Here is a 25,820-nt window from a genome sequence, read left to right on the forward strand (position 1 = left end):
AGGACAAGAGAAGGAAGAAAGAGTAGTCTTCTCTGCCTGTTGCAAGTTCAGCTAACCTCTTGCGTGTGGGTGAGACGACTTCAGCACGGTGTTCCAGTGAGATGGTGCTAGGATGCTATCCATTTTCCAGAGGTCTCTTGTGGTCTCGTTTTACAGTTGTCTATACCAGTTGTCACATTCATGCTCTTGCTGTGATTAGCTAATTTCACAGCTAAAGCTGGGTTTAAGAAGATTGGGGGATGGGCTGGGTTCTGGGAAAGTGCCTGTAATGTGGGTGTGCTAGGTCAGTAGCTAGCCTCCTCCCGAGTTTAACAGTATTCACCCAGAAATAAAATTTCTGAGCAGTGAAATTAGTCAGCGTTGTGGTGACGGGCACAAGCCCAGGTGCAGAGGCACTCCTGGCTATACTTGTGTTTAGGGCTCCTGTTTAAATACTAAACCAAAGCTTTGCTCTATACCAGCTCTCAGCCAGAGGCCAGGTCTGCTGGCTGACTTAGTGATGCTCAGGTCGTTCAGACCTGCTGTGTCCCGGGATAATGTCACATACCATCTTCTTTTTTGCTTATTAAACAGCAACGTGTTTATCAGGCACTTCAAATCACTTTGTCGTACTATTTTTTTGTCACCTGCAGAGTTAGTAATGACTTTGTCCACGTGAAAGCACTGCGTAATGCCTGGCTAAGGAGCAGTCACTTTGGGTCTCTAGGAAAAACTTCATTTCCTTTCTAATGTGTATTTTGAGTGTCTTTTACCTAATCATGTGCCTTGCTGATTTTCCGTTAAGCTGGTTTTGCTATTAAAATTGCACACATCAAGCAAGGCGAAATGACTGTCAGGAGGCTGTGTATGACAACAAAGGTACTTCTGTCACTCTGACTTTTCGTAGAAATCAGTTTGTTACTATACAGCACTAAATGACATTAAATTTTCTAGTTCTGTCAGCCATTCAGTTACTTGATTTCAAATGTATGCACCACTGGTCAGTATTTAACTGGGTAGCCTACTTGCATTTCACAGTGGCGTGCTGTTAGATGAACTTGGGGGATCACTCTGATCCTCTCAAACTGTACCTGATTTAAATTTAGGGAGAGTCTGGAGCGTATGTTCAGATTTACTGAAGACTTGCTTTATTGCTGGTGGGTTACCGAAGGTGCATGCTGTCAAATGACACACCATATTAGTGATGGAAACAATATTGTACATTTTTGAGAAATTCTGTTTATAATTAGGATTACCAGGGAGTTTTATAATGCTGCTTTTCTCTAGCTCTATATTTCACCCAGTTCTGAGCCAAGGTTTGGGGCACAGCTTGCTAAATATGAGTCTCTGTTTGCAGCTTGAGCTGGGTGAGATCCAGCTTTTTCTTTTTTCCTTCTTCCCCTTGGCCCTCACCTTTCCCTTCTCAAAAGCCAACTCTCCTTCCCCCTCCACCCTTGGATGTGTCAGTAAGGCTTTGCTCAGACACTGTGGTTGGGAAACATCCTTTGACTATTAATACAGAAACTCCCAGGCAGTACGCTTGAGGAGTGTTTTGAGTGTATTTTCATTTTGAACAGCAGGCTTTTACCAAAAGCTAGTAGAAAGCATCATTAACATGCCTTTCACACTTGGAGGATGTGAAACACTTTTATAGGCTGTCACATATATCACGTATACACACATATATATATGTATCTCCTGTATCATTTATGTGTTAAGTGTGTATATGTAAATGGGGTAAAGCTAAAGCCTTGTGAAGAGTCTATTTGCCTTTTTCTGCAGTTTGCTTTTGCAGTTTAAATACAGCTTTGCCTTCAGCTTTCTTCTGCAATAGCAATACTGTGCAACCCGGTTATAAAAAGAAACAGGAGATATTTTTTTTTAAGTTTCTTCTAATATCTGTGTAGAGATTTCTCTGCAAGTTCTCCCTAGCCCGAGGTGGAACTGCTGCCCTGAGAAAGCTTATGGTTTAGTGGTGTGGTGCTGCGTGTAATGGGGATATGCTTAGCTAGATACATAGCTTCTCATTTACTTGAGTGAAAAATATTTTAATGGCAAAGGCATGCAAGAGTCATCTCGCTGTCTTTGTGGGTCATTCCAGGTAAAAGTCTTCTGCGTGTGTTTTGGTGAAAGCTTTTTGGATGACCTGCAGCTGACTCGGTACAACGTACCCTTGCTCCCTCATTTGCATTTCCACTGAAAGTGCTCTCTGTTGCACAGCGCTCGGAAGGCTTCGAGGCAAAACGGGATTGCTTACGAGTCCCAAGCGTGCACAATACCTCTTGTATTAAAGCTTGACACCTATTCATTTGGTTGAAATCTGAATAATCTCTCAAGGGCTTCCGGTTCCAAGCATAAGATTGATAATCTCAGGCCCTGTTTTCTGTCCAGAAGTGCAATAGGATGGCTAAAGCTAGAGGCAGGCATAGCTGGCTTTTTTGTTCCCTTACAGCACTTTATTTTGTGAAATGTGTGTAACACAAAAACTTGTGTTTTATCCTCAGCACCTAGCAGCAGTGGAAGAAAGGAAGATCAAGTCCCTGGTTGCTCTTTTGGTGGAAACGCAGATGAAGAAACTGGAGATAAAACTTCGCCATTTTGAGGAGTTGGAAACCATTATGGACAGAGAGAAAGAGGCAGTAAGTAGGATTTCTGGATTAGTCAGTCACTGCAAACATCTGTGTATGCTAACAGCTGGAAAACTAGCAACTTTAGCTGTTTGCCACCTTTACGCAGATCTTTCTCCTTTAGCTAGAATTCATAATTACCCACTGCAGCAGCATTTGAGCCCTCTCCTTCTTTATCTAGCATCTCCTCCTTGCCATAAGCAGCAAACTGGTGGTATCCTAGATTTGCTTCCTAATCCCTGCTCCTGTCATCTAAGCATGAACATGGAATCGGTCGTGAGCCTTTAGGTAGACCTGATCACATGAATGATATCTGACATGCAAATGGATTTTCCCTGTAAAGAGAGTGAAATGGGTGGAAACTTTACTTCCCTAAGGGAAGGGAAACCAGCTCTGTCCTGCCTTTCCTTCCTGACCCAGTTTAGACTGGAGATTTGGTTTTAAGCAAGCAGTTCAGGTTTTGTTTGGACAGCATTCTCAGTAGGGGAAAGTCCTCAAAAGTGAGATGCAGTAGCAGAAGGATATGTGCTCAGGAGTAACAGCTTCTCGTTTTGTGATGATGGGTTTGCCCGAGCTGGAGAGAGCAACAGCAGGTTCAAGAGAAGGCAAGGAAGCCAGGATGTCAGGAGATGGGAAAAGGTGGTTGCTCATAGGGACCAGGAAAGCATCAAAATAGAACAAAGCTAAATTGGCAGATCTAGTGATGAAGTGTGACTGATGAGTAGGAGGAGCTGGGCAAGCTAAGCAAGAAGGTTGTTAGCTTCTGTCCTCAGTCTAGTGAGGCTGTAAGCCAGGACACAGGTCTGGATTGAGGTCTAGCCAGCTGAAGAAGGTAGTGACACTAAGAGAGCATCTTTACGGTGCATCCCAAGCAGGATCCTATTTATATTGTAGCACTGTTAGTGACACCTCGCTAGAGACTTGTGTATCCCTAAAATCAAGGTATAATGTGGAAAGGATGCTGCCTTTGCCTGTCAGTGGCTGGATTGCACATCAGTTGCTAAGCATTCTTTCATATATAGTGCAGCATGCTTTCAGAGAAGTGGTTTCTCCAACTACTGTAAAGATGACCCAAAACTTCATTTTTATCAGAGAGCAGTCAATTTTTTTAGTTTTCTGTTGTCTAGCTCGCTCATTTTTGTCAATACACAATTACTCTAAATGTGTTGAAGATATTGACTCGTCATTCCAGGGGTTTTCACATTTGCCCTACCATGTGAATTTAATGGAATTTGCATCCTCGCTTTGGCATTAATCACATTGATAGAGTTTGACAAACTGTGGTCTTTTGTTGTAGCAGAATGTCAGCAAGAATTTCTCAATTGCTCAGCATCCTCAACCATTTCAGTGTGGGGTTTGCCTCTGACACTGATTGGCAGCTCAAGAAATGGACCTAACTATTTTGAAAAGGTTCTCTGTGGGTTCCTTTCTTTCGGGGTTATATTCTATTAGTGACAGGATTTTTTTTTTTCCATTTTGAGGCATATGACATTTTCCTTTCTTAAAATGTGCATACAAATTTTTCCCTTGGCTTCCTGATAGTTAAATTTGGTCTTTTCACCTGTCATTGTGGATATGTAGTGGAATAATTAAAGCAAAAAAATTCCTTAGTGCTGTTGCACACTATGCATATTTCCTTATTTGCTGCACTGGCTTTTTCTTATAGTAAAAGTAAGGCGATTGTAAGTGCTGGAAGAAATCTGTGCTGCAGACTGGAGGGTGTTAGATTTTAGGCAAAACACATTTACTTCAGGGTTTAAACTGAAGTCATTTCAGTGCTGCCAACTCTGTGTGTAACCAGGGATCCTGTTGGTAGGAGCCTTGTTGACCCAGAATTTATAATAGCACATGAATGCCTCCTTTACTGTTTCTGTTTAGGGAGGAGTTACTTGCTGGAGATGAAATTGTAGTACAATGATGGTTATTGTGTGGGTATACATTAAGCACTTGTAGTAGCCCCTTCTAATTGTGAATCACTTTGCAACAGTGCAAAAACACGCTGTTGCAAATTTGAAGATCATCAAGAGTGTAGTATTCATGACTGTGTACCTAAAAATTTGGCTGATGTCATGAATCGGGTTGTGTAGGAAGATTGTGTGGTGAACTGATACGTGCTGATCTTCATTAAGGTGCCTGAGATCCGCTGCAGGTGTAACTGAGTTTTGAGAGTTGAAGAGCAAATGTAAATTACTGATAGATGGCCCACCAGAAAGTGTGTTGCTACCAGTTGTCTTAATGCTAATCTAGGGGTAAAACTGCAGGCTGTGACTGTAAACCCGCTTCTGAAATGGCTACAACAAATGCAAGAAGCTAGTGCAGAACCAGGTGTTTTGGGCTCTGCATCAGTTTTAAGACCAGCTCGTGTTATAACTTTGTGTTTACGTTGCTTTTTCCTCTGTCCAACTTTCTTCTCTCATCCTGAGGCGAGGGAATGTGTAGAAGGGAAGTTTTCACTGGTTTTCCTAAGTAAAAGTCGTATCTTCAGGCACTGGATGCTGTTTGGGGATACTTGTAAAGACCTCTTCTTTCTTTTTTTTTTTTTTAAACTGTAGCAAGATAGGGTACCATAAAGAGAACAAAGCAGGAATACAGAAGAGTATAAAAGGAATATAAAAAGTGTGGTGTAGCCGTCCTTCTTGCCTGAGCCTTTGTTTGGGGTCATTTGCAGTAATTCTTCTCTGAACTGCCTGCCACCTACTGAATGTGTTTCCACACATGCACAATTACACCATTGGTGTACATGCCTCTTCATTTTATCAAGTTCTTCCCGCTAACGTATCAGATTGGTCAAGGAAAAAGGAGTCACGGCAGCATGAATAATCACATTGTAATCCCTACATGCAGAAAACCAGCCCCCAACAAGGAGTATGTATTATTCATGAGGCTGTGTCCCCATCTGGCTCTGTTGGTGAATGTGTACTCTGTGGTATTCTCTTTTCATCCGTGCTTTGTCAGCAGTCAAACTGCTAACACAAAGTATTGATGGAGCTTTGGGATTTTTTTGGAGAACTTCTGCTAGGTGGAAGTCTCCTTGGCAACCTGCTTTTCAGATAAATTATGGAGTATTTCTTAAAATACTCATTAAATATTTGTAAACTAGTCACACAAATCCATATGTCCAATTGCTTAAGAGTAATAGATGTAGAAAAGTGTGTTATCACTTCTTAAATAAGTCAAATGACATACACTTCCTTAACCAGGATGGTGATCGATTGTATAAATGCCCAGTCGTAAGAAATATTTTCCGTAGCTTTTTTGTCTTTTCATTTTGGGCTTCCTTACCCTCTACGTGGCTTCATAGTTAAAGTAGCCTGTTCTATGTTAATCGGCCTAAATTACACGAGTTTGTTTTTACATAATACTCTTCTTAATAGCACAAATCATTGCTGTCTGGCTATCATGACGTCCGAGTCCTACACTTACACTCCGTAAAGATACGGAGTAGGATCCTGCCTGTAATCACCGAGCTCGTGCTGGTGCACACATGTTCTGCTTTGGTTTTGCCCTGGAAAATCTCTTTAGTTTCCTGTTTCCCGTCGTTCCAACGTGCAGAAGATTGAGAGAAAAACATACGGTTTCTTCTAGAATTGTGTTGCAGCTGAATGCTCTGCACAGTACTCATTGAGGGATGTGTTGTATTACTGAGAGATTCTTTAGGACAAAACAAAGTGAGTTCAGCTGTTCCAGCTGGAAGATGGCCTGGATCCTTTACCAAAACCTGCTGCAAATCGGACAGTTGTATCAATAGATAGGTGTTTGATTTGCAGAAACAGCTTTTAAATGTATAGTTCTTAACTTCGCTTTGTCTTTCTTCCCCTATTTTTGATGTAGTTAGAGCAGCAGAGGCAACAATTGCTGACAGAACGCCAGAATTTTCACATGGAACAGCTGAAATATGCTGAATTAAGGGCTCGTCAGCAAATGGAGCAGCAGCACAGTCAAACCCCACAGCAGTCACACCAGCACTCCAGTGGGCCTGGGATGAACCCCCTTGGGGCACCAGCACATCCAGGCTTACTGCCTCATCAGCAGCCTCCGCCGTACCCTATGATGCACCACCAAATGCCACCGCCTCACCCACCACAGCCAGGTAAGAGCTGGAGGGAGAAAATCCCCTTACGTTAATCACCCTTCAGGATAGATTAAAATCAGAGGAAGAGGTAGCGCCGGGTAAAATTGCACAAGGTGTAATGGATGGTCTGTGTTACGTAGTGGTTTATCATGGTGCTTCTTACAAAGCAGTTTGCTAGAAAGATGAGCTTTGCTTGGACTGCAGCTTTGGTTTATAGCCTTTGCCTCTACCAGATGTGCAGATGCAGCTTTGGGAGGGCAGAATCTTATCAATGTGGATGGATACCCAAAAGGAAGGTACAAAAGAGAGAGCCAGACTCTTCTCAGTAGTACCCAGCGACAGGGCAAGAGGGAGTGGGCACAAATTAAAACACCGGAAGTTTCATCTAGACACAGAAAAACTTGTGGTGGTGGTGGTGGTTTTTTTTTTTTCCTGTGAGGGTCATCAAACCCTGGAGCAGGTTGCCCAGTAAGGCTGTGGAGTCTCCATCCTTGGAGATACTCACACCAAGCTCTAAAGTAAAAAACGGAGCTGCCACTGAATATCATTTTTACATGGCTTTAGCTTGTTTGTATTTCCTTGAACATTTTTTTATGCCTAGTGATCTCTGCTCCTTCAAAAACAATCCTTCCCTCAAATTCTCCAGTTTGTGACCCACCTAACTGTATAAAAGAACACAGGGGAGAGGACTGGGGCGAGAAGCAGAGGCAGGAAGCTCCATAAGCAGTTTCCTTTGGCAGGACACCTGATTCTAATAGGCTCCTGTGCCCTGCTTGGGGCTTTGCTTCTGGCTTCTGCCTGCTTCACTTGAGCTTGATGCCAGATGAGTATCACAGAACCGTGTTGGTCAGAAGAGTCCCTTGAAAGTCTTCAGGGCAAGGCCACCTGGATCAGGTTCCTCAGGGACTTGGCCCTTTGAGGTTTGGGTATCTCCAGGGGTGGAGATACTCCTAAACCGGAGGATGGAGAAATAAGGTGGTGATGTGACTGTGCCTCACCTCAGGAGGAGGAACATCCACTGGGCATAAAAAATATTATTGCCATTTATTCAGAACAACTATTTGTACTTAATGGCAAAACTAACAGCCCTACTGTTAAGTAACTAAGTTGCTAACAGTATTTGCAGTCTCACCTTTAAACGTTTTACTGTTAAAAGGGATTGAGACTACCAAATGTTGTACTTCTGCTGTGAAGGTGTTTATGGGAATTGGAATTGAAGGCTTTACTACACTTGCTAAATGTTGTTGAAATGATAATTTGAAATAGAATAGAACCATCTGGCATGTAGTAACCTGATGGTGTGACTAGACTGCAGCGAAGGAGAAGAGCTTTTGTCAATTTTCAGCTGCTTGACCAAAAACCATTCTAAAAAGACCCGATTGGTTATTAGCCAAAAATATTTCAGAAGGTCTTGCATAGGCTGCTGCTGAAGCAGCTGAAAAGTGTGGGGTATCATAATCAAAAATAGGACATGGCAGCAGAAGGCCTGCAGGAGCTTGAGTTTTCATCTTGGGAAAAGGCCTGTGTTGAGTGTATGGTTTGGAAAAGAGTAAAAGTGCATCATAAACTAGCAGGACTTGCAGAACACCTTGAAAGTGTGAAGCATCTCATCCAACTGGGTGAATCTCCACAGTCGTAAAACTTGATTCAATCAACAGATGCAGAGTAATACTTACTGGAGAGGAAGGTAAGAGTTAGCTGTCTTGTGATTTAGATGCCTGAGCTAACTATCTTTTTTAAAAGACCCATTAGTGAGTTCCTGGGTTCGTTATGCACTTGTGGACAAAAAGTTAACGCTGATACTGTTTTGGGAGCTGTTTCGGTCTTTTGCTGAAATTGAATTTGGAGTGTGATAATATATGGTTTGGGTTTTAGATTCAAATAATATTGTAGCTCAGTTTGTCTATTATATGCTGTATCGACAACTCAGCACTATTCACTTAGCGGTAGAATGGAGAGACATTCTGTGAAATGGAAAAATGGCAAATTGAAAACAGATTAAAGGGGGGAATCATTGCATATCATTAGACTAGCTCTTACTTACAAGCTGCTATTGAGAGTGAAAATGTAACAAGATTAAATGCATTGTTGTATTCACTAGGGGACTAATAAAACTTGATTTCTAATGTATTCACATCCTTGGTTCACATAATATCTTATTACTTCAGCCCCGTCATAACCATCCAGACCCTCTATATCCCCAGTGATCCCTTTCAGTGTGTATTGTGGGGAGTGTGGTACCGTGTTAATTAGTCAGTACATCTCTTTTTCAAATTTGATTAAAGTTAGTCAATAAATTGACTTCACCACCACCCCTCCTGTTGGAGTGCAGCAAATTGATGGATGAGGCACAGCACTTCTGGCTCCCGCAGTGGTGAAGCATGTGGTGCTGTCTCATGCCATACAGATACAGGGCTAGATCTTCCTTTCACCTAGTCTGACAGTTTGCTGGTTTGATATTTTTGGGAAGGTGAGAATTCAGAGGCCCTTTGAGAGTTTGAAAGCAAACCCTTGGCTGCTTCTACCATATCCCAACTGATCTTGTCTAGAAAGCAGAACACTCTCTCTTCCTCAGGCACTTCAGTTGGAAGCTTGTTAGAAATACTTGGGAAGTCCACAAGTGCCAAAGCTCTTTGGCTTCACAGTGGAGTTTTGTATAACTTGAGGGCAGGGAAGAAAATTTGAGTAGTTCACTCTTCCCTCGAGTGAGTTCAGCACTTCAGCTCTGAGCCAGTTCTGGGCACGTATGTGTAAATAGTAACTTAAGGGTCCTTTAGTCCCCAGAGATAGTGACTCACAAATTGACCTGATTTTCTCTTTAGGTAGTTTAAGATGCCCAGAGTTTGACTTTCCTTGACAAATCAGTACATCATCGCAGAGAGAATTTCTGCTGGAGATATCTCTGTTGCATGCAGCAGTCTCCAGAAATCTTACTGACATGCTGAAGCAGCCAGCGGTTGAATTTTGTGTACGCACACCCCGTGTATTATATGCGTTAAAAAATAATCCCTTATCACATTGGTCGTGCTGAATCTGTGATAAATACTGTAGAGCTTCTATTGTATCCTACATATTTTCCTTACTTGGACATTTTTAGTGCAATTGTGGTGTATTTATTGGACTTGTAAGTCTTGGCGCATTAGTAGTCCCATGTTTTCATGACAGATGTGTACATGCGTAGATCAGTAGCAATTTTTGCTGTGCAGTTGCTAATTTGGGATCCTCTGAAATAAACTGGTGAACTTCACCTTAAGGACCACGCATCCCTACGTTCCCTCACTGCATGCCTGCCCATGAGTCTCCTGCAGTCTTGGTGGAGAGGCCAAAATTCGGAGGCTGTAGGGAGATGAATTTAACCCTGCAAGGGAGGGCTCAGATACACTTGCAGAGGAAGCCTGAAAGTTGTTGGTTTTTTTTTTTTGGCTGCTCTTAGTCCTGTAGGTGAATCTCTGGGTTCAGAGCTGTTGGTGTACAGCTTCCCAGTGCTTCCCGACATGCTTTTGTGAGAAGAAGGAGCAGTTTCCTAACCCGAGTTCTCAGCTTCTCTCCAATAACAACCTGCTGTCCCCGAGGTGGCCAATTTCAAGAAACCTCCGTGATGAGTACCATGGTGTAATTCTTCATTCAGGTATAAAGATGTTATTGGAGATTTAGACAAGTTGCTGCCTGCTGGTCTGACAGCTCTGCAGGAAGAACTGACCCATTCAGTTTGCGTTAGAGGAAAAATCCCAAAACAACTTAGCAGTAACTGAGAGGCACCAGTGGGCAACCTTCCAAAACAGCCCCGAGGGGAAGCTGGAGATGGAAAAACCCTGCACAATTTCCTGTTCAGCTGCATGGTTTTAATTCCAGACTTCACCTTGGTTTTCAGTGATGTTTTCAAACAGGTTTCTGACCTTAATAGTGACTAAAAGTGTAACTGTTGGTTCAGTAGACTGTGAAAAAAACGCGAAGTCGGATGTCTTTAAAGTGATTGACAAAAGCTGAAGAGATGGTAGGAAACAAAGTGATGAAAGGATCTGAAAAGGCATTTATAAATAGAAGAAAAAAAATTCCTGCTACGGCTTTTTTGGATTCAGAGGCAGAAGCAGTTAAGCCAAATCTCTTAACTGAAAGCTACAGTGAAGCTTTTTCCAGGAAAATGTTCTTTAGCTTAGATGTCAGTCTCTGGAAACAGCCGGGGGACGTCTCCAGCCGGGGGACGTCTCCAGCCGGGGGACGTCTCCAGCCGGGGGACGTCTCCAGCCGGGGGACGTCTCCAGCCGGGGGACGTCTCCAGCCGGGGGACGTCTCCAGCCGGGTGTCAGTCTTTGCAGTGCGCTGCCTTTCATTGTCACGGCCCTGTCTGGTTCTGCTGGACCGTAGAAGTCGTTGGGACATGGTGAAGAGCTGAAATCAGTCCAGAGGCCAGGGCCCACAGGCAGGTTCGGTGAAAGAGAAACCAAGACGAGTCAGGAGAGCTCCTCCAGAGAGGGGAGAGCTGTTGGGGAATTCCACGTAAAGCGAAAGTTTTACAGCGGACAGTGTACAATGCACAGCCAGAGAGGCTGCTTAAAAGCTTTTGCTGCTTCTCCCAGGTTTTCCTTTGTGGGTCTGGGTTAACTGTCCTTTTGCTAGTCAGCAAGCAACATGGCTTGATGGTTAAAGCTTTGAGTTTAAAGACTCGAAATAAGACTCTGTTTCCCGTTTGCTGTGACGTGTGGTTTAACTTGATGTCTGCTTCTCCAGTCCGAGTTTGGCTGCCGTCGGTTTGTCCTTCGGTGCTTGGGTGTGATGAGATTCTGGTCACCTCAGTGACCAGAAGTATGTTGCTGTTCTCTGGCACAGGCACTGATTTCAGACAAGTCCCATTACTAGTTCGTTTCCCCCATTTTTTTACTTTAATTTCATTTTGACTGAATTTATTTTGCTCGCTCCTTTCCCCTGGAATGAAGGCTTTTAAAATAGAAAAATAAAATTGGATTCCAATTTCACTGTGAAAAGCTGTACCTTATAATTATAATGGCAAATAAAATTCCCAATTTCTTCCTGTGTTACCAGCCTTGCTGCTGGATGTATCATTTGAAGCACATTATTGATTTCTCTTTGCGCACTGTTCTCGTTATCTGTGAAATGAGAAGTGCCCCGTACTGGTGATACTGGTGGTGTGTAATACGAGAAACTTCTTGAAATTCGTGGAGGAAGAGAGATAGATATGTATTAATAGCTGTCATTAATTAACTCTTCCTTTCAGGGGGGCTTTTCAGCTAGTAAAGAATTTCTGACCCAAAGCACAAATGGAATAGGGAGGTAAGGATACTCTTCCCACTATGGCTGGATGAGTAACTTTAATAACCTTCCCCCCCCCCAATATATTTTGCATAATTTTCTGTCGATGGTTGAAGTGTTCAAAATAATGCTTTGTAAGTAATTTTGGGCTTGTGGTTTTTCAAGTAAGTGTTGTGCATTTCATTGTTGAAAACTTGTGGTTTTAAATTGAGCTACTGGATGCTATTTACTTACCTATTGGACTGATTGCAGCTCCAGAATTTATTTTTTTTGGTACAGATAAGGATTTTGGGTTCACTTCCTTTTGGTAAATATTTTCTAAGAACTGTCAGTGCTTGCTTTTTATCCATCGCATGTAAGGAGCTTGCTGGCAGGAGCCATGCAGGGAGTAGTGAGATAAAAGTCGAGTCATAGGGCTGGTAACTGGGTTTGCAGAATGCATCCACAGGGCCGTAATTTGTGTGTAGGTGTGGTTTGCAAGGTGTTTCGGTGGTTGGTCATACAGAAACCGCAAAGCCACGCTGGGTGCCCTCCAGTATATTCTTGACTGTATGAAAACCTGGCCAGGCAAGAGACATTATGGGCTGGAGTATTTGATTCAGGAGTCAACTATGGGATCCCCCATTCCACTGGGGATGCTGGGTGGTGTTTTAGTGACTTGCACTGTACTGTCGTCTTAACATCTGCAGAGCTTCTCCAGGAAGTCTGAGCAGCTCCCAGCTCCCTACGAGAATCCATTATTGAAGATGCATTAATATTTGAAGGTTACTGGTGCTGCCCTGCAGAACGGTTGTCCTTGCCGGTGTGACGCACTAAGCAGCTTCTTGACAAAGTATCTTCTATCGTGCGTGCTTTGTTGTAGAAAAATAACAGTGAGGTGTTGTGGATGTCGGGGCCCCGCGAGCCTGGCACGGTGCAGCTCGGCGTTCGGAGGTGTCGCTGCCTCCGTCGTCAGCGCTGGGTGAATTGCGCCAGAGGGGAGTGACAGAAATGCAATATGCAAGCGAAGTGGAAATTCTGCCTCTCCCCCGAGACGCGATGCTAAATGAGTTATTGTGGTTAATTATTCACCCTTCTTGGTTATGGGATTGTCTGCTGCAGTGCGTGTGGGGAGAGGACGTGCCGGAGGAAAGGACGTGTCTGGGAGGTTGGTACCAAGTACAGATTTGTGGGTCTTCTGAAAACCATTCCTGGTGGGCAGCAGCACGTCTTGCAGTGCGGCGGAGCTGCTCTGCGGTGAAGCTCGCGGGCATTCCCCGGAGCGCTGCTCTGCTTCTTCCCATGTCAGAAACAATTCAGGAGTAGGAGGGCGAGACTGCAGCGAGGCACGTCCCCTGTGGAGATCAGAGGAATGTCAGAGCACAGCCTGCTCTGCTCCCCTCCAAAATCCTGGCTGCCAAAGGAGAGACTCCCTTCACGTAGCGCTGGCTGCGTTTGCAGAGTTTCTCTGTGAAGGGTAAATAGGGAGAGGTGTGCAGGAGGATTTGAGTCGGCTCCAAGCTTTGTGCATCATGCCCCTGCTACAGTGAAAGAAAAATACTGAAACTGTTTGCCACTCCAGTGCCTCTCAAGTAGCTGATTTAATAGAGGTAGAGGCTTTTTTAATAGAGATAAATACCTTGGAGATCCTTTAAAAACTGTTCCTCATCTGTTTCACTGTAATGTGAATCTGCAGTTGGCGGTTTGCTAATAGTGGAGCGCTTCAGAGTATGCATTAGAAAATGTCTACAATCTCTTAACATGTAAAGGATTTTTTTTTTAGTCTGCTAAATCTCATTTTATTGAACCTTTTGGCTTTATCTCTTACTGCGTCTGCTGTTTTTAAGCTCTCCCCCTTATATAGGTCACACTTCCACATTTTATGCTTGAGCCGCTGTCTTGAAGCGGTATCACTTGTAAAAATGAAAAAAAAAAAAGTACCATCTCTATAGAAATAGGGCTTCATTTTTGCCATAGTGGTAGTAGTAATTTCCCCTTGCTTAATCCCAGTTTGGTTGGGTATTGCTTGGTTGGTGCTCAGCTTCAGCATTTTGAAGTTCTGGTACGTGATAGGATTGTTCCTCTGCAAGTACCCTAAGCTAATTTTAAGATAAAATTGTGGCATACCATGTCAGGAAGGCAAAAAATGGGCAGCCAACCAACCCTGTCCTCTAAACGCAGCTTACAGGCGTCTTCAGAAAAACTTGCAGTGCTGCTTATTTTTAAATGTCTAAGATTTGAGAGGAAAAAAACTCTACAGACTCCTTGGTCCAGGGAGGAGGGTGCTTCCCAAGGAGCATCATTGAGATTCAGAGTCATGACACACTTCGAATTTATGAAGGAACAAATTTATTTAAAGTTGGTTTAACTTCTGTTTAGTGGTGATTTTAGCTTGACTGGTTGATTTGAATGTAAAACGTAGTCCTTGAATCTTTGCACTGCTGCAGGTTTGACACGCTTTCTCTCGCCGAAGGAATACTTGCCCGGTGTTAGAGCTTAAGACCTCCTGTGAAGCTGCTCAGTGTGTAGTAAGTCTGATCCAGTTTCAGGTGTTTCAGAAGAGGTTTTTTGATATTAAATCACTTTAGTGTGGAGAGAATCTTGTGGGCATGTGGTGTTAGAAGGAGGATGGCCAGATTACACTTGGAGAGGTTGAGGTTCCTGCCAAGCGGCAGCTCCCAGGCTGGGGATTTCTCAGTTCCCAGCTTTTCTGCTCTTCTCAAGCACAGCAGCGCTGTTCAGTTTTTACATCTTTATTTCCCGATCAACCTTAATTTTGCCAGTGAACAACATCCCTCATAACTCTGAATATCTTCTCTCTCCGTTTTGCAACAAAGCCCTCTACGTCTTTGAGCAGTGTTTTATCTTGTCTCGGCAAGGTTCAGCCCCTGCCACCAGCTGTCTCTAGCAGTTTGAGTTGCCCTGTACCTGCTTCTGCGAGTCTGCCTTATCTTCTGCATGCTTGTAGCTGCAATTTTTTGGGGTTGCTTTTGCGGGGAGGGGTTGAAAATACAGGAATTCATTAAAAACAAAAGACATCCTCCAGCCAGAGTTCTTAAGAGAATAATAATGTTGTCTTGATGTACCAAGTGGCTGCTCTTCTTGTGCGGTACCCTCTGAGCACAACACTGGAGTCAAAGCGTGGAAGGAGTGGGAGGATGAGGACATAGGAGGAAGCAGTGCTCATCTCACTTGTGTGAGCTAATCTAGATCCAGACACAGTTTCCAGTGTTGAAGCTCAGTATGCCAGCTCCAGCACATGTCGTACAAGGAGCAGCTGAGGGAACTTGGGGGGGTTTAGTCTGGAGAAGAGGAGGCTGAGGGGAGACCTCATGGCCCTCTACAACTCCCTGAAAGGAGGGTGCAGAGAGGGGGGAGGAGTCTCTTGAGCCAAGGACCCAGCGCCAGGCCAAGAGGGAATGGCCTCAAGCTGCGCCAGGGCAGGGTCAGACTGGCTCTTAGGAAGGATTTCTTTGCAGAAGGGGTTGTTGGGCGTTGGAATGGGCTGCCCAGGGCAGGGGGGGAGTCCCCATCCCTGGAGGGGTTGAAGAGTCGGGTTGACCCAGCGCTGAGGGATCTGGTGGAGTTGGGAACGGTCAGGGTGAGGTTCATGGTTGGACTGGAGGAGCTTCAAGGGCTTTTCCACAGACGGTTCTGTGATTTGCTCTGTTCTCTGGCAAACTTGACTTTCACGGGTAGGTTGTGAGTGTGTGTGTACTGGGCCAGCCCAGAGGTTCACGTCGCCGTCTTTGATCTGATGGATAGCAAATGCTTTGTGAAGACTGTAAGAAACAGGGTAAATGCAGATAAGCCTTCCACAGTCATACTCCTCGAGCGTTTTGATGCTCAGTGCTTAGGGGCTGCTTTGAACTGGTGTGTTCAGAGCCACCAATAGACCTACCCTCTGCAAATTCGTGTTAGCGAGTTCCACAGTGTAACTAACTCCTGCGAAAGTGGGTTTTTAAACCTGCAGCATAAGAATTGCCGTGGCCACCTTTAATTCTGTTTTCAAGGAAATAAAGGCTTCCTATTTGCTTTTCCCATACCTCTTATGATCTTAGCCATGTAATAAGCTGTCATCCCTGCCCCCATACAGACTTTCTCCCAAGTACCCTGATGGACATTAATTGTACGCCTCAGTCTCTACACCAACTCCACTTCTCTATTAAATATTGAGTCCACTAGAAGACTTCAGATGGCCCAGGAGTATGCAGCCTATCAGTGCAGTGAGGCAGAGGCTCAAATTCCCCCTTTGCCTGTGAAGCAAACCCAGCCTGCAGTGTTCTTGTGGTTTGGGCTCTAAGGAATAGACTATATTTGCAAAAGCAGGCACTGAAGATACAGGCTACTCTTGGAGGACTTCTTGCACAGGTAAATGGAGCAGAATAATATAAATTTTTCCTGGAAAGTAACTACTTTGAAGTTGTCAGGACATTTCATAACTGAAGAGAACAGTGTATCAGTTGCTGAAGTGGCCAGATAAGTCCCCTTTTCTTCTGTGTAGACTGAGATTGCTCGGGATGCAGGATATTTTTTCATGTTTGTTTTTTTAATACTTCACCCAGAATTTCCAGCAACTGAAATTCAAGCTGCTGTGACTGTAGTGCCACAGGTCATCACGTAACATCGGGCATGTGAAAAGTTCCCACATCTGTCTGCTGCAAATTGGGGAAAATCCCAACTTCTGGAGCTTGACCCAGCTGCCCCCGTGTACTCCGACAGGCCGTGCTTCAGAGCTGATCCCTTCGGGCTGAGATCATACCTACCCCCAGACTGGTTCCTGCAGTTTCCTAGAAGCTCAGCACTAATGCAGAACAATTACAAAGAGCCTGCAAAGGGGCCGTTTGCAAACCCAACAGCGTTTTATCTCTTCGACAGCACTGCTCCTGTAGCGCTCAACCCACTTCTAGTATTAATAGATTACGATGTCTTTAAGTCTCAGCCTGTGCCTGGCTGTTGCTTTCGGTGACAGCATTCTCGTGTTGCCTGCCATGCCCTTTCTGCCCACTCCTCATCTCAGAGTGAGCTGGACCAAAACAGATGCACAGATGCCAGCAGCAGTAAATTCATGCCGTGTCTGCTTAAATCTTCCATTATCTGCGTATTATCCGTTGATACGCTTGAGGGCAGGGCTGCCATTCAGGAGGGCTGAGGCAGGCTGGAGGAATGGGCTCACAGAAGCCTTGTGAAATTCCACAAGGATAAACGCCAAGTCCTGTACCTGGGAGGACTAACCCCGAGCAGCAGCTCTGCGGAAAAGGCCCTGTGGGTCCTGGCGGGCAGCAACGCCGAGTGTGAGCCGGGGGAGACCTGCAGCGTCCCAGGCTGCACGAACAGGAGCACAGGCAGCAGGTTTTGAGGGACGTGGTTGTCCCCCCACCGCTTAGCAGTTGTTAGACCACATCTGGAGGATTGGGTCCCCTGGTACAAGCAAGGCATCCATTAAACTGGAGTGAGTTCAGCAGAGGGCCACCAAATACAGTCCAAGGGCCTGAGCGCTTTCCCCCTGGGGAGGCTGAGGGAACTGGGCTTGTTTGGCCTGGAGAGGAGGCGGCTGTGGAGGGACCTACCAGCAATACCGAGGAGGAGGTCATCAAAAAGACAGAGAGGCTCTTCTGTAAGAGAAAGAGAGACATAAGCTGCAACATGAGAGGTTTTGACTGGGTGTAAGGAGGTCAAGGACTGAAACGGGTTGTACAGGGAGGTGGTGCAGTCTCTGTTTCTGGCACTTTTGGAGATCAGTCAGGTCTTGACAAAGCCTTGAGCAACCTGGTCTGACCTCAGAGCTGACCCTGCTTTGAGACCTCCCGAGGTCCCTTCCAACCCTTGTTATTCTGTGATGGAGAAAACACTTCAGTCCTCCTACAGCCTGTTGCTGCTGAGGGGAAGGCGAATGGGCCACGCTGAGGAACATCCAGCTCAACTTCTCTACAAAAGGGAAACCAGTCCCTGGAGCTCATGTGTACAGGACTTGGTCACCTTGAGTTACCCCCAAAAGCATGCCATGCACTTTTAGGAGATGTCCCATCTTTTCTTTCTTCTTTAGGCTGTTGACTGGAGGTGTAAGGATTCCAAAGGGCTTCTTCAAAACCATCTATTCACCATGGCCAAAGCAGAAAATATTTTGTTGATAGCGGGAACAAAAGAGGGGATTAAGGCTGAAGTGTACACAGCTTTTCTGGTTTGCTGCTGCTCTTTAATATACAGTGATGGAAATGCCATGATGTGCGCTGCAGGCCACTAATCAGTGATGGAGTGTGTCCAGGGATAAATTTCCAGAGTTCTTTTTCCTTTGTAAACATTAGAAAAATCTGATGGTTTCTGTAGAGCTTCATATCTGCTGCTTGCAGCTGTGCTAGTCTTGCTCCTGGAACAAGCAGCATCAGGTTGGCTCATGGACCTCTTGCTTGTGTGACCAGGAGCTCCTGTATTGTTTTCATGGTTTGATGCTTCCGACTCCCTGTGAATTTAAGGTGGTTCAGCACCTCTGCCACAGATCTCCAGGACTGTATGAAGCCAGTGGGCTGTGGTGTGTTGGAGTCTTTTGTGCTAGGACTGTTAGTAGCTCCCGTTTCAGAAGGAAGTAGTGCTTTATACCGTCATCCTGCCTTGCCTTTCTGCAAGGATAGCCTGTCTTTCTCAGAGCAGGTTATTGGTTTAAAGTGCTGAGGAACTACAGGCAGAGAACAGCAACCAAGGGCTAGATGAGCTACTGAGTGCTTTAGATATCCAAGATGAACATCTTCTGGAGGGACGTGGCTGAGCAGGGCAGACTTGTGTGGTTAGCGAAGGCACCAAACATTGGGGAAGTGGAGCGAGTTCATCTATTTGTGTTGTGTTTTTCTCTTTGTTGACGATTGTTCAGTAGGTTGGAGCGCTCTTCAGTGATTTCCCTAGCTTTCTGCAGAAGGGCAGTGATGAAGAAGGATTTGAGATGCGTGGTGGACTTCACCTCTGTGAGAGCATGGGACATGGCCCTCGGGCATTAAGTACTGACAGCTCCCAAAGAGCAGGGTTTGCTTTTGATTACCAGAGTTATTTTAAAGTGTAGATTATTGCTCTCTTAGGTCATAAATTGCCAAGCGTTCAGGCATAGACCAGCCCACTGATCCGTCTTTGAGGCTGCTCCGTCTCGTATCAGCAGAGCTTGGAATTGCTGGTGGGCCCATATGATCCTACCTCTGGCCAGAGGGTGCTTGCTAGGAGCTGTAACCCACCTGTTTCAGGCAATAGCTTGTGAGCCGGTGCAATTTCCTGACATCCTGGTAAATGGAAGTAACAGATATCAATAAAATATTACTCAAGCTCTTGTTCCAAAGCTGAGCATAAGTAAGAGTTAATAGTGTTTGTGCTGAGGCATTGACTTGGTCCCAAATCCAGAGCTCCCACTTTCATGGCTTTAACAGCCAGTGTGGCTGTGATGCTTTTTATGTATGTTCAGAGCCTTTTTTTTTTTTTTTGTTCAAGGGTTCTGTCATCACACTTTATTTCACATAATTGCCCGGGGTTTGGGGTAGAATGAGCTCTTCTGAAGGAAGCCTTTACAATCCATGCCTAATAGCTGCTTTTCTAACTGAAATACTGTACCTTTATGTAAGAGTCTAAAAGTAAATGTAATTGGATTATGCAAAATAATCTCTTCAAATGAGGTTTTAAAGCATCAATCAGCAAGTTGTCGGTGTCCAAAGCTGGGTGATTCTATCAGCTCCTTTATGCAGGTCTCTCACAGAGCTGATGTGTAAGGAAGACGTATTGGAACCTCCTCACATCAGAACAGGGTTTTTAATGGTAGAAGTTTCTGTACAGCACAATTTTTAACTGTATGATTTCAGTTCTCCCATTAAATTAATCCATTAGGCTTTGTGGCGGCTCTCTTTCATCAAGTGCTCTTACTTTGATGCCTTGTTATCCTAGTGCAATTTGTTTCCCGCGCCTTCATTTAGATTGCTATCAAATGTCTTTTTGAGTGGGCGTTCACTGAAAATGTTGGGTTTTGACTGCGAGTGTGACCTTCAGCTTGTTTCTTGTGCTGATGTTTTTGAGAGATAAGTGCCCCGCGGCTCTTCCTGAAGGGTGTGTGTTGACTTTGGGGAGATGAAAAGGCATTTCCTTTGGTGTTTGGAGCATGTATGGAGTTGGCTGTCATGCACAAGCCTTTTTTTTTTTTTTTTTTTTTTTCCTCACCACTCAGAAAACAGCGAGACCCTGTTTTTCTCTTCTGATCGCTTCCACGCTTCCCGTGAGTCTCATGATCGTGTCTCTTCACTGCTCTCGCAGGTCAGATGCCGGGGCCTGGTTCGATGATACCTGGACAGCCCATGCCAGGCCGGATGATGCCAAGTGTGTCAGCCAACATCCATCCAGCCGGCAGCGGTCCCCCCCCACCCGGCATGTCACCCATGTCAGGAAATCTCATTGGACCTCGTGTTCCTCTAGCAGCTCCAAATGGCATGTGTAAGTGGATCTGCAGCACAAAACATTCTGAATATACCTGGCGTGGCTTTTCTGTCGCTTGCCTTGTTGCTGGAAAAGTCATTGTAGTTGAAACCCCCTTATCTGCTGCAGGAATAATAGGATCTGTGCACGCTGGCAGCCAAAGACCGGGGCCAGAGGTGTGCTTGAAGCTTTAAGTGTTTGTCTCCCCTCTAGGCATCCAAACATAGTCCATTGTCCTTTATTTGTAACATCCCTTATTTTATTTATAATGACACTAAGGCTCTGTGGTTATCATCAAAAACCTCTCCTGACTTAGTTTGGAAGAATGCGCAGCAGAGGTTCAGGGATTAATTTATAGCTAAATCCTTAAATAGTGGAGGTCAGAATATAAATCAGTTCAACAGTACCTTACAGAAAACCTAACACTGTGAAATTAAAAGGAGGAAGTCTTAATTAGGAAGAAGCAAAAGATATATTGGGAATGTTCCTTACAGGGTATAAATACCTGCACCTCCAAAAATGAAGTTGATTTATACCAGCCAAAAAAAAAAAACCCCATCTGAAGTCAGTAGCCCCTGTGTGGGTGTTACATGAACGAGGGTGGGAATGTGACCAAACCCAGAAAGCAAAAGAAGAGCTGGCCTGGCTGGTGCAGGGTGCTCTGTCATGAATTCCTCAATAAATTTGTCTGTATTAGTTGCAGCCTGGGACAAGCTGCTGGTCTGCTTCAGCGCAGCAGTCTTAACCCCCAAAAATGTTATGTAGCCTGTCACTGGACAGGCAGGAATTGTGATCGCTTGTAGTACCTCTCTCTTAAAAAATAATTGGGGAAAGCCATCCCATTTTGACTTCAGCTGAACAGAGTTGCTGAGGAGCACTGACTCATCGGTGTTAACCAGCCTAGGCATGAAATACTCCATTCTGATGCTATTTTAGTTCAGACATTTGCTCCTTATTCGGCTGGTGCTCTAGCTTTCCTTAGTTTTCCTTCCCTTTTTCTGAATCTCTACCGCTGGGAATATCTTATGTCAGGTTGTATTCCTGCTTGCTCTCTTCCCTTCTCTTAATTTCTTTTTTTTTTCTCCACTACTAAACAAGTCAGTCATGTTCCATTAACATCTCTCTGTGCCTGAAAGCTGGCCTTTTGTATCCTTCATTTCTTTCCTCCTACTTGCTGCATCTGTGGATTCCTCTGCTTTAACCTACATACACTGTTCAGAGCTTAAGTGCAGACTCTGTTTATATAAAGTCTATTGTTCCATCTATTTTAAATAGAAAAGAGCCATAATCTAAAGGCTGAAGTGCAGAGCTGGGAGATGAGAAATGCTAATTCCAGCTCTGAAAGTTGCTTGACATGAACTTTGCCAGCTACTGAGCTGCATGCCTGTCATCTTTTCTGTAAAAAACAGGGGAATTTTTTCCTCTTTCACAGAGTCCACGCAGTTGAAAAGCACAATAAAACATGCAGTGGAGCTTCACCTGAAGCTTAAGAGACAGGGAAGCTGCAATCGTGGCCATTTCTGGGGACAGTCCTTGCTGCTTTCCCCTCGGACGGCCGCATCTCCCTTGGTATACAGACATCTGGGCGTTTGCGTTGGGTTCCTTTTCCGTGTTCAGCCCCTCCTGGTGTCCTGCTCAACTGTTTCTCTGCTGGTTTTTTTGCAGATCCCCCTCCTGCACAGCCGCCTCCGCCAGCGGAAGGGGTGACCCCCCCTCCGGCAGGAGCCCCGCCGGCCTCAGCCGCTCCCTAAGCAGCCAAGGAAGAAGGAACTTCTACAGCAACATCGTGGTGACCAAAAATGAATTCCTCAGTTACCTTCTGTTCCCCTGGGAGGTCGTCCCCTCCCGCTGGCCTGCCCCGGTCGTGTATGTGTGCATATATGTACACGTATACAAGCACATCTACACAGCGTCTTCTTTTTTCCCCCCTCGCCGCCGCTCCTCACCTGGCAGTACTTGGCATTCCTTCGGGAAAGCTTTAGATCAAAGATGCCAGTAGTGCCTCCACGTTGCTGGTGGGAAGTCCTTCACGCTTCAGCCCGCTTGCCTTTCAGCGTGTGCTCGACGCTGGTTTCGTTCGTCTTGGTGTTTTGAGCTTTGGGTTCTCCTGGGGAGGGTAAAAAAAACAAAGCTTTTAAGGTGGAGGCATTAACTGAGCTTTAGGATGTAGCACATGCCCACTCCACCTGCTATTTAATGTTTCGGGTTCTCCAGGCAGAGCAAAACAGCACGATCGGATGCCAAACCAATGTTTTGAGCGGAGAAGGAAAATAAGGGCGTGCTGTAGCACGGGAGGTGCAGGAATGCCAGCCGTGTTCATTACAGGTAGTTCTGGGGCTGCCTCGCTAACTTATTAAAGAAAATATTGATCCAGTGCGAATGAAGCCAGGAGTGAATCAATTGGAATAAAACCACTCAATGGTAGGAGTTTTCTTGCTCCAGTTTTTAACTTTCTTTTGCCTTTGAAGGTGGTAGTTGAACCTTCCCTCTGAGTAGTTTGGTACAGTAGCCAACTGAGGAATAAAACCATGATTTTTAGTCCCTGTTTTTTGGAGCATATACTTTTTACTTTTTAAAATGAGCAAAACAAAAAAAAAAAAAAAAAAGTAGATAGCGAAGAAGTGCTAGCATATGGGATTGGGTTGGGATGGCTGGGATGCGAATGCCAGAACTACCTCCTGCGGACAGCCGAGGTGGGCAGAGTCAGCGACCGTGGTACGCGTCTTCGGGACAACTCACACATCACCTTCCTCACGCTGAGCTTCCTTGGTCGGGGGGGTTGCGGGTGAGGGAACAGCTTCAGCAGGCAGATCTAGGAGCCCTCGTTGAGCGAGACCACCAGCGCAGTACTGCTGATACAGACCTCCGGGCTGCCAAAACCGCCTGTTTGCTTGTCGTTAGTGACTGCAAAAAGTCCTTTGCCGACTGTGATTCGGGTTCTCTGCCCTCTTCCTGGCGTGAGAGGCTTTCACAGGTTTCCTTGCCGAAGGTCTGAAGACTGCTTGCTTATTTAAAGGGTGGCTTTCAGCGACCAAGCGTGAGGTGGTGGTCTAAGGCTTGACCGGAGAGAAATCTCCCAAATAATCTGAAACCTACAGAACCGCTTATACCACTTTAAAAAAACAAAGGATTTGCTTTGAAGAGCACTCAGGTGATTGACTCATCCACGTTAACGGTCCAACTTTCCAGGTCCTGAGAGTACGTGAGTGCGGAGTAACCGTTTCTGGGCTGCCTGCACCTCCGCTGCGCGCTCGGGCCGTCGGCTGCAGCCGCGTTACTTCCAGTGCATAGGAACGATGCTTTCCACCGTCGAGCTCTAAGAATCCACAGTGCCTAGCAGAGAGCGGTCAGGGCCTGCCTGCCTTCCACCTCCCACAAAGGAAATTCATCCCCAACGTTACTTTTTCCCTCCAGGGTCTTTGGGGTGAGCATGGGATTTTCTGGTTCAGACCGTAGTCCAGTTTAGAATAACCTCAGGTTGTTTTTAGCGTGATCAACTTCAAATATAAAGGATCCAGGTGGAGACTATTTTTTACTGTACTAGTGATGATCCTACAGAGTACCTGAATTCTTGACACTGTTGTGTTTCTGTATAAATAATCATGTGCTGACTTTTTCATCTGATCCTATGTATAGGGCCGGTTTTATTCCTGCAACACAGCCACCCAATTTTGTGAAATAAAACAAAAAAAATGTGGTTTTTGTACAAAGCTTGTGCCAGTTTGTCTGGAGTCTCCTTTCCCTCCCTGTGTGTTGTGGATGAGCTGAGAATTGTTAATATGATACGAGTCTATTTTGGGGCTGCATCTTAACTACAATGGAGTAAATACAAAGCCTGAGCTCGTTACTCAGCGAGGTGGGAGACACCAAAGTAACACAGGTAAGCGAAAGCCCTTCACAATGCGCCGCTTTGGAAGATGCTATTTCAGATTTAAAAAGCTTAATGAACGCGGACAAAGGTAAACCAGCATTCGAGGCCTAATAGGATTATTTCTGTTTGATTCCTGCTTTCCCCCTGTCTTGCTGTGCTAACTTGAATGATTGCTCAGGCTCGTGTTCCCAGTTGTATCGCGCACTTGAAAGCGAGTGCTCTGAAGGGGCGGATTTTAATAGAGGAGGACTGGGCACGCTGACCTAGCAGGGTCCCACTGTTCCTCTATTCCCCTACCAGCTTCACTGTTAATTGTTTAATTTGGATATTCAGATCTTTTGTGCTCTCCTGCAGGGCTCCAGAGGCTGCCAGGAGAGTTTGCCTTTTTGATTAAACTGAAACCGGGAAGCCCATCTGGATTTTATTCTAAATGCTCCTGCTACTCCACCAAGTAAGAGCCTTTTCCTGAAGGAGCAGACTAGTGGCACTTCTTCCCGGGCATCCCGTGTGCGTAATGCCTGCGGTCCCCGACGCCCTGCAGCTGCAGAAGGAAAAGCCCAGGGCTGGAGATGAGCCCCCAGGTCCAGAAAGCCCCATCCCTAATTGGGATTCCTCCTCCGCTGGCGTGGGAGGTCCCCAGGGCTGGGGCCTCCTGCTGAACGCTGCCTTGGTGGGCTCCGTAGTGCTGCTCCCGCTTAGGGCCGGGTAGGGAAGGTCGGCAGTAATTTGTGCTTTTGCACTCCAGGTGCCTTCAGCAAGGCTTGTCCCTTGTGCTTGCACCCTTCCCACCCTCTGGCACGGCCAGCGATTGTCATTTTTCCTCCTCTCGTCTTGAAGACCTTTTTCTTAAGGAATGCAAAGAATAGGGTAGAACATAGGGTCAATTTTTGAACAGTTTTTCCTATTTATGGGCCTTTAACACTTTGCAGTTACAGAAATTGACAGTAATGAAAAGTGGAGTGGAGGTCTAGATGCAGTTTGGGACCCCGCTTTGGCTGTACTGATGTTCAGATCCCCTCAGCTGGCCCAAGTGATGGGGTGGGAGCCAGTACCTAAGGCCTGGGGTCGCTCAGGCTGCTGGGGTGTGGGGTTAATGAGAGCAAATTCCTTCCTGTCTCAGCTTTGTGATATGAATGCACTAAGCCTGAAGGCAGGTTTAGGACAGGGCTCTAAACTCTAGCTCTTCTAGACAGGCTCAGTGTCCACTCCAAAACTGCAGTGGGGTCATCTGAGACCAAGATGTCACTGGGGTAAATGGAAGCTTATGTGCTCAGTGCTGAGCCCTTCTGCCTTGTCCAAAATATTTCCTGTCTCTCCTGCCAACGTGTGCTGCTGGGAGGGGTTTGCGTCTTCGTCTGGATAAGCTGATGCTGCTGGAGGCAGCAGATCTGGTGTGCAGGATTCTTTTCTTAGCGCTGTTGCCTTGTTGGCAGGAGGAGCGATGGGGCAGTGGACCAGGAACGGGAACAGACGTTCACACCCCCTGCCTGCACTTGTCTCCACTTCCTAATAATATCCTAAAACTCCCCGTTGCGGCTGTGTCCTGTCTGGCAATACCAGCTCCACCATGTGGTTCCTAAAAAGCTGC

At 45.5% G+C, this 25,820-nt stretch overlaps 1 protein-coding gene across 2 annotated transcripts in view; it reads left to right on the forward strand.

Annotated features, from left to right (window-relative positions):
* Nucleotides 1-24,071, forward strand: part of SMARCC1 (SWI/SNF related BAF chromatin remodeling complex subunit C1) — a 93,566-nt gene extending 69,495 nt beyond the window's left edge. For both annotated transcript variants that reach the window (XM_074844691.1, XM_074844699.1), the window contains 4 exons: nt 2,484-2,618; nt 6,438-6,696; nt 20,203-20,379; nt 22,027-24,071. In XM_074844691.1, coding sequence (XP_074700792.1) covers nt 2,484-2,618; nt 6,438-6,696; nt 20,203-20,379; nt 22,027-22,112 — 657 coding nt within the window. In that variant the 3' untranslated portion in view covers nt 22,113-24,071. The remainder of the gene's footprint in view (nt 1-2,483; nt 2,619-6,437; nt 6,697-20,202; nt 20,380-22,026) is intronic.
* The last annotated feature ends 1,749 nt before the right edge of the window (nt 24,072-25,820 follow it).

The sequence above is a fragment of the Strix aluco genome, chromosome 1, assembly GCF_031877795.1.
Source record: "Strix aluco isolate bStrAlu1 chromosome 1, bStrAlu1.hap1, whole genome shotgun sequence".
Classification (NCBI taxonomy): Eukaryota; Metazoa; Chordata; class Aves; order Strigiformes; family Strigidae; genus Strix; species Strix aluco.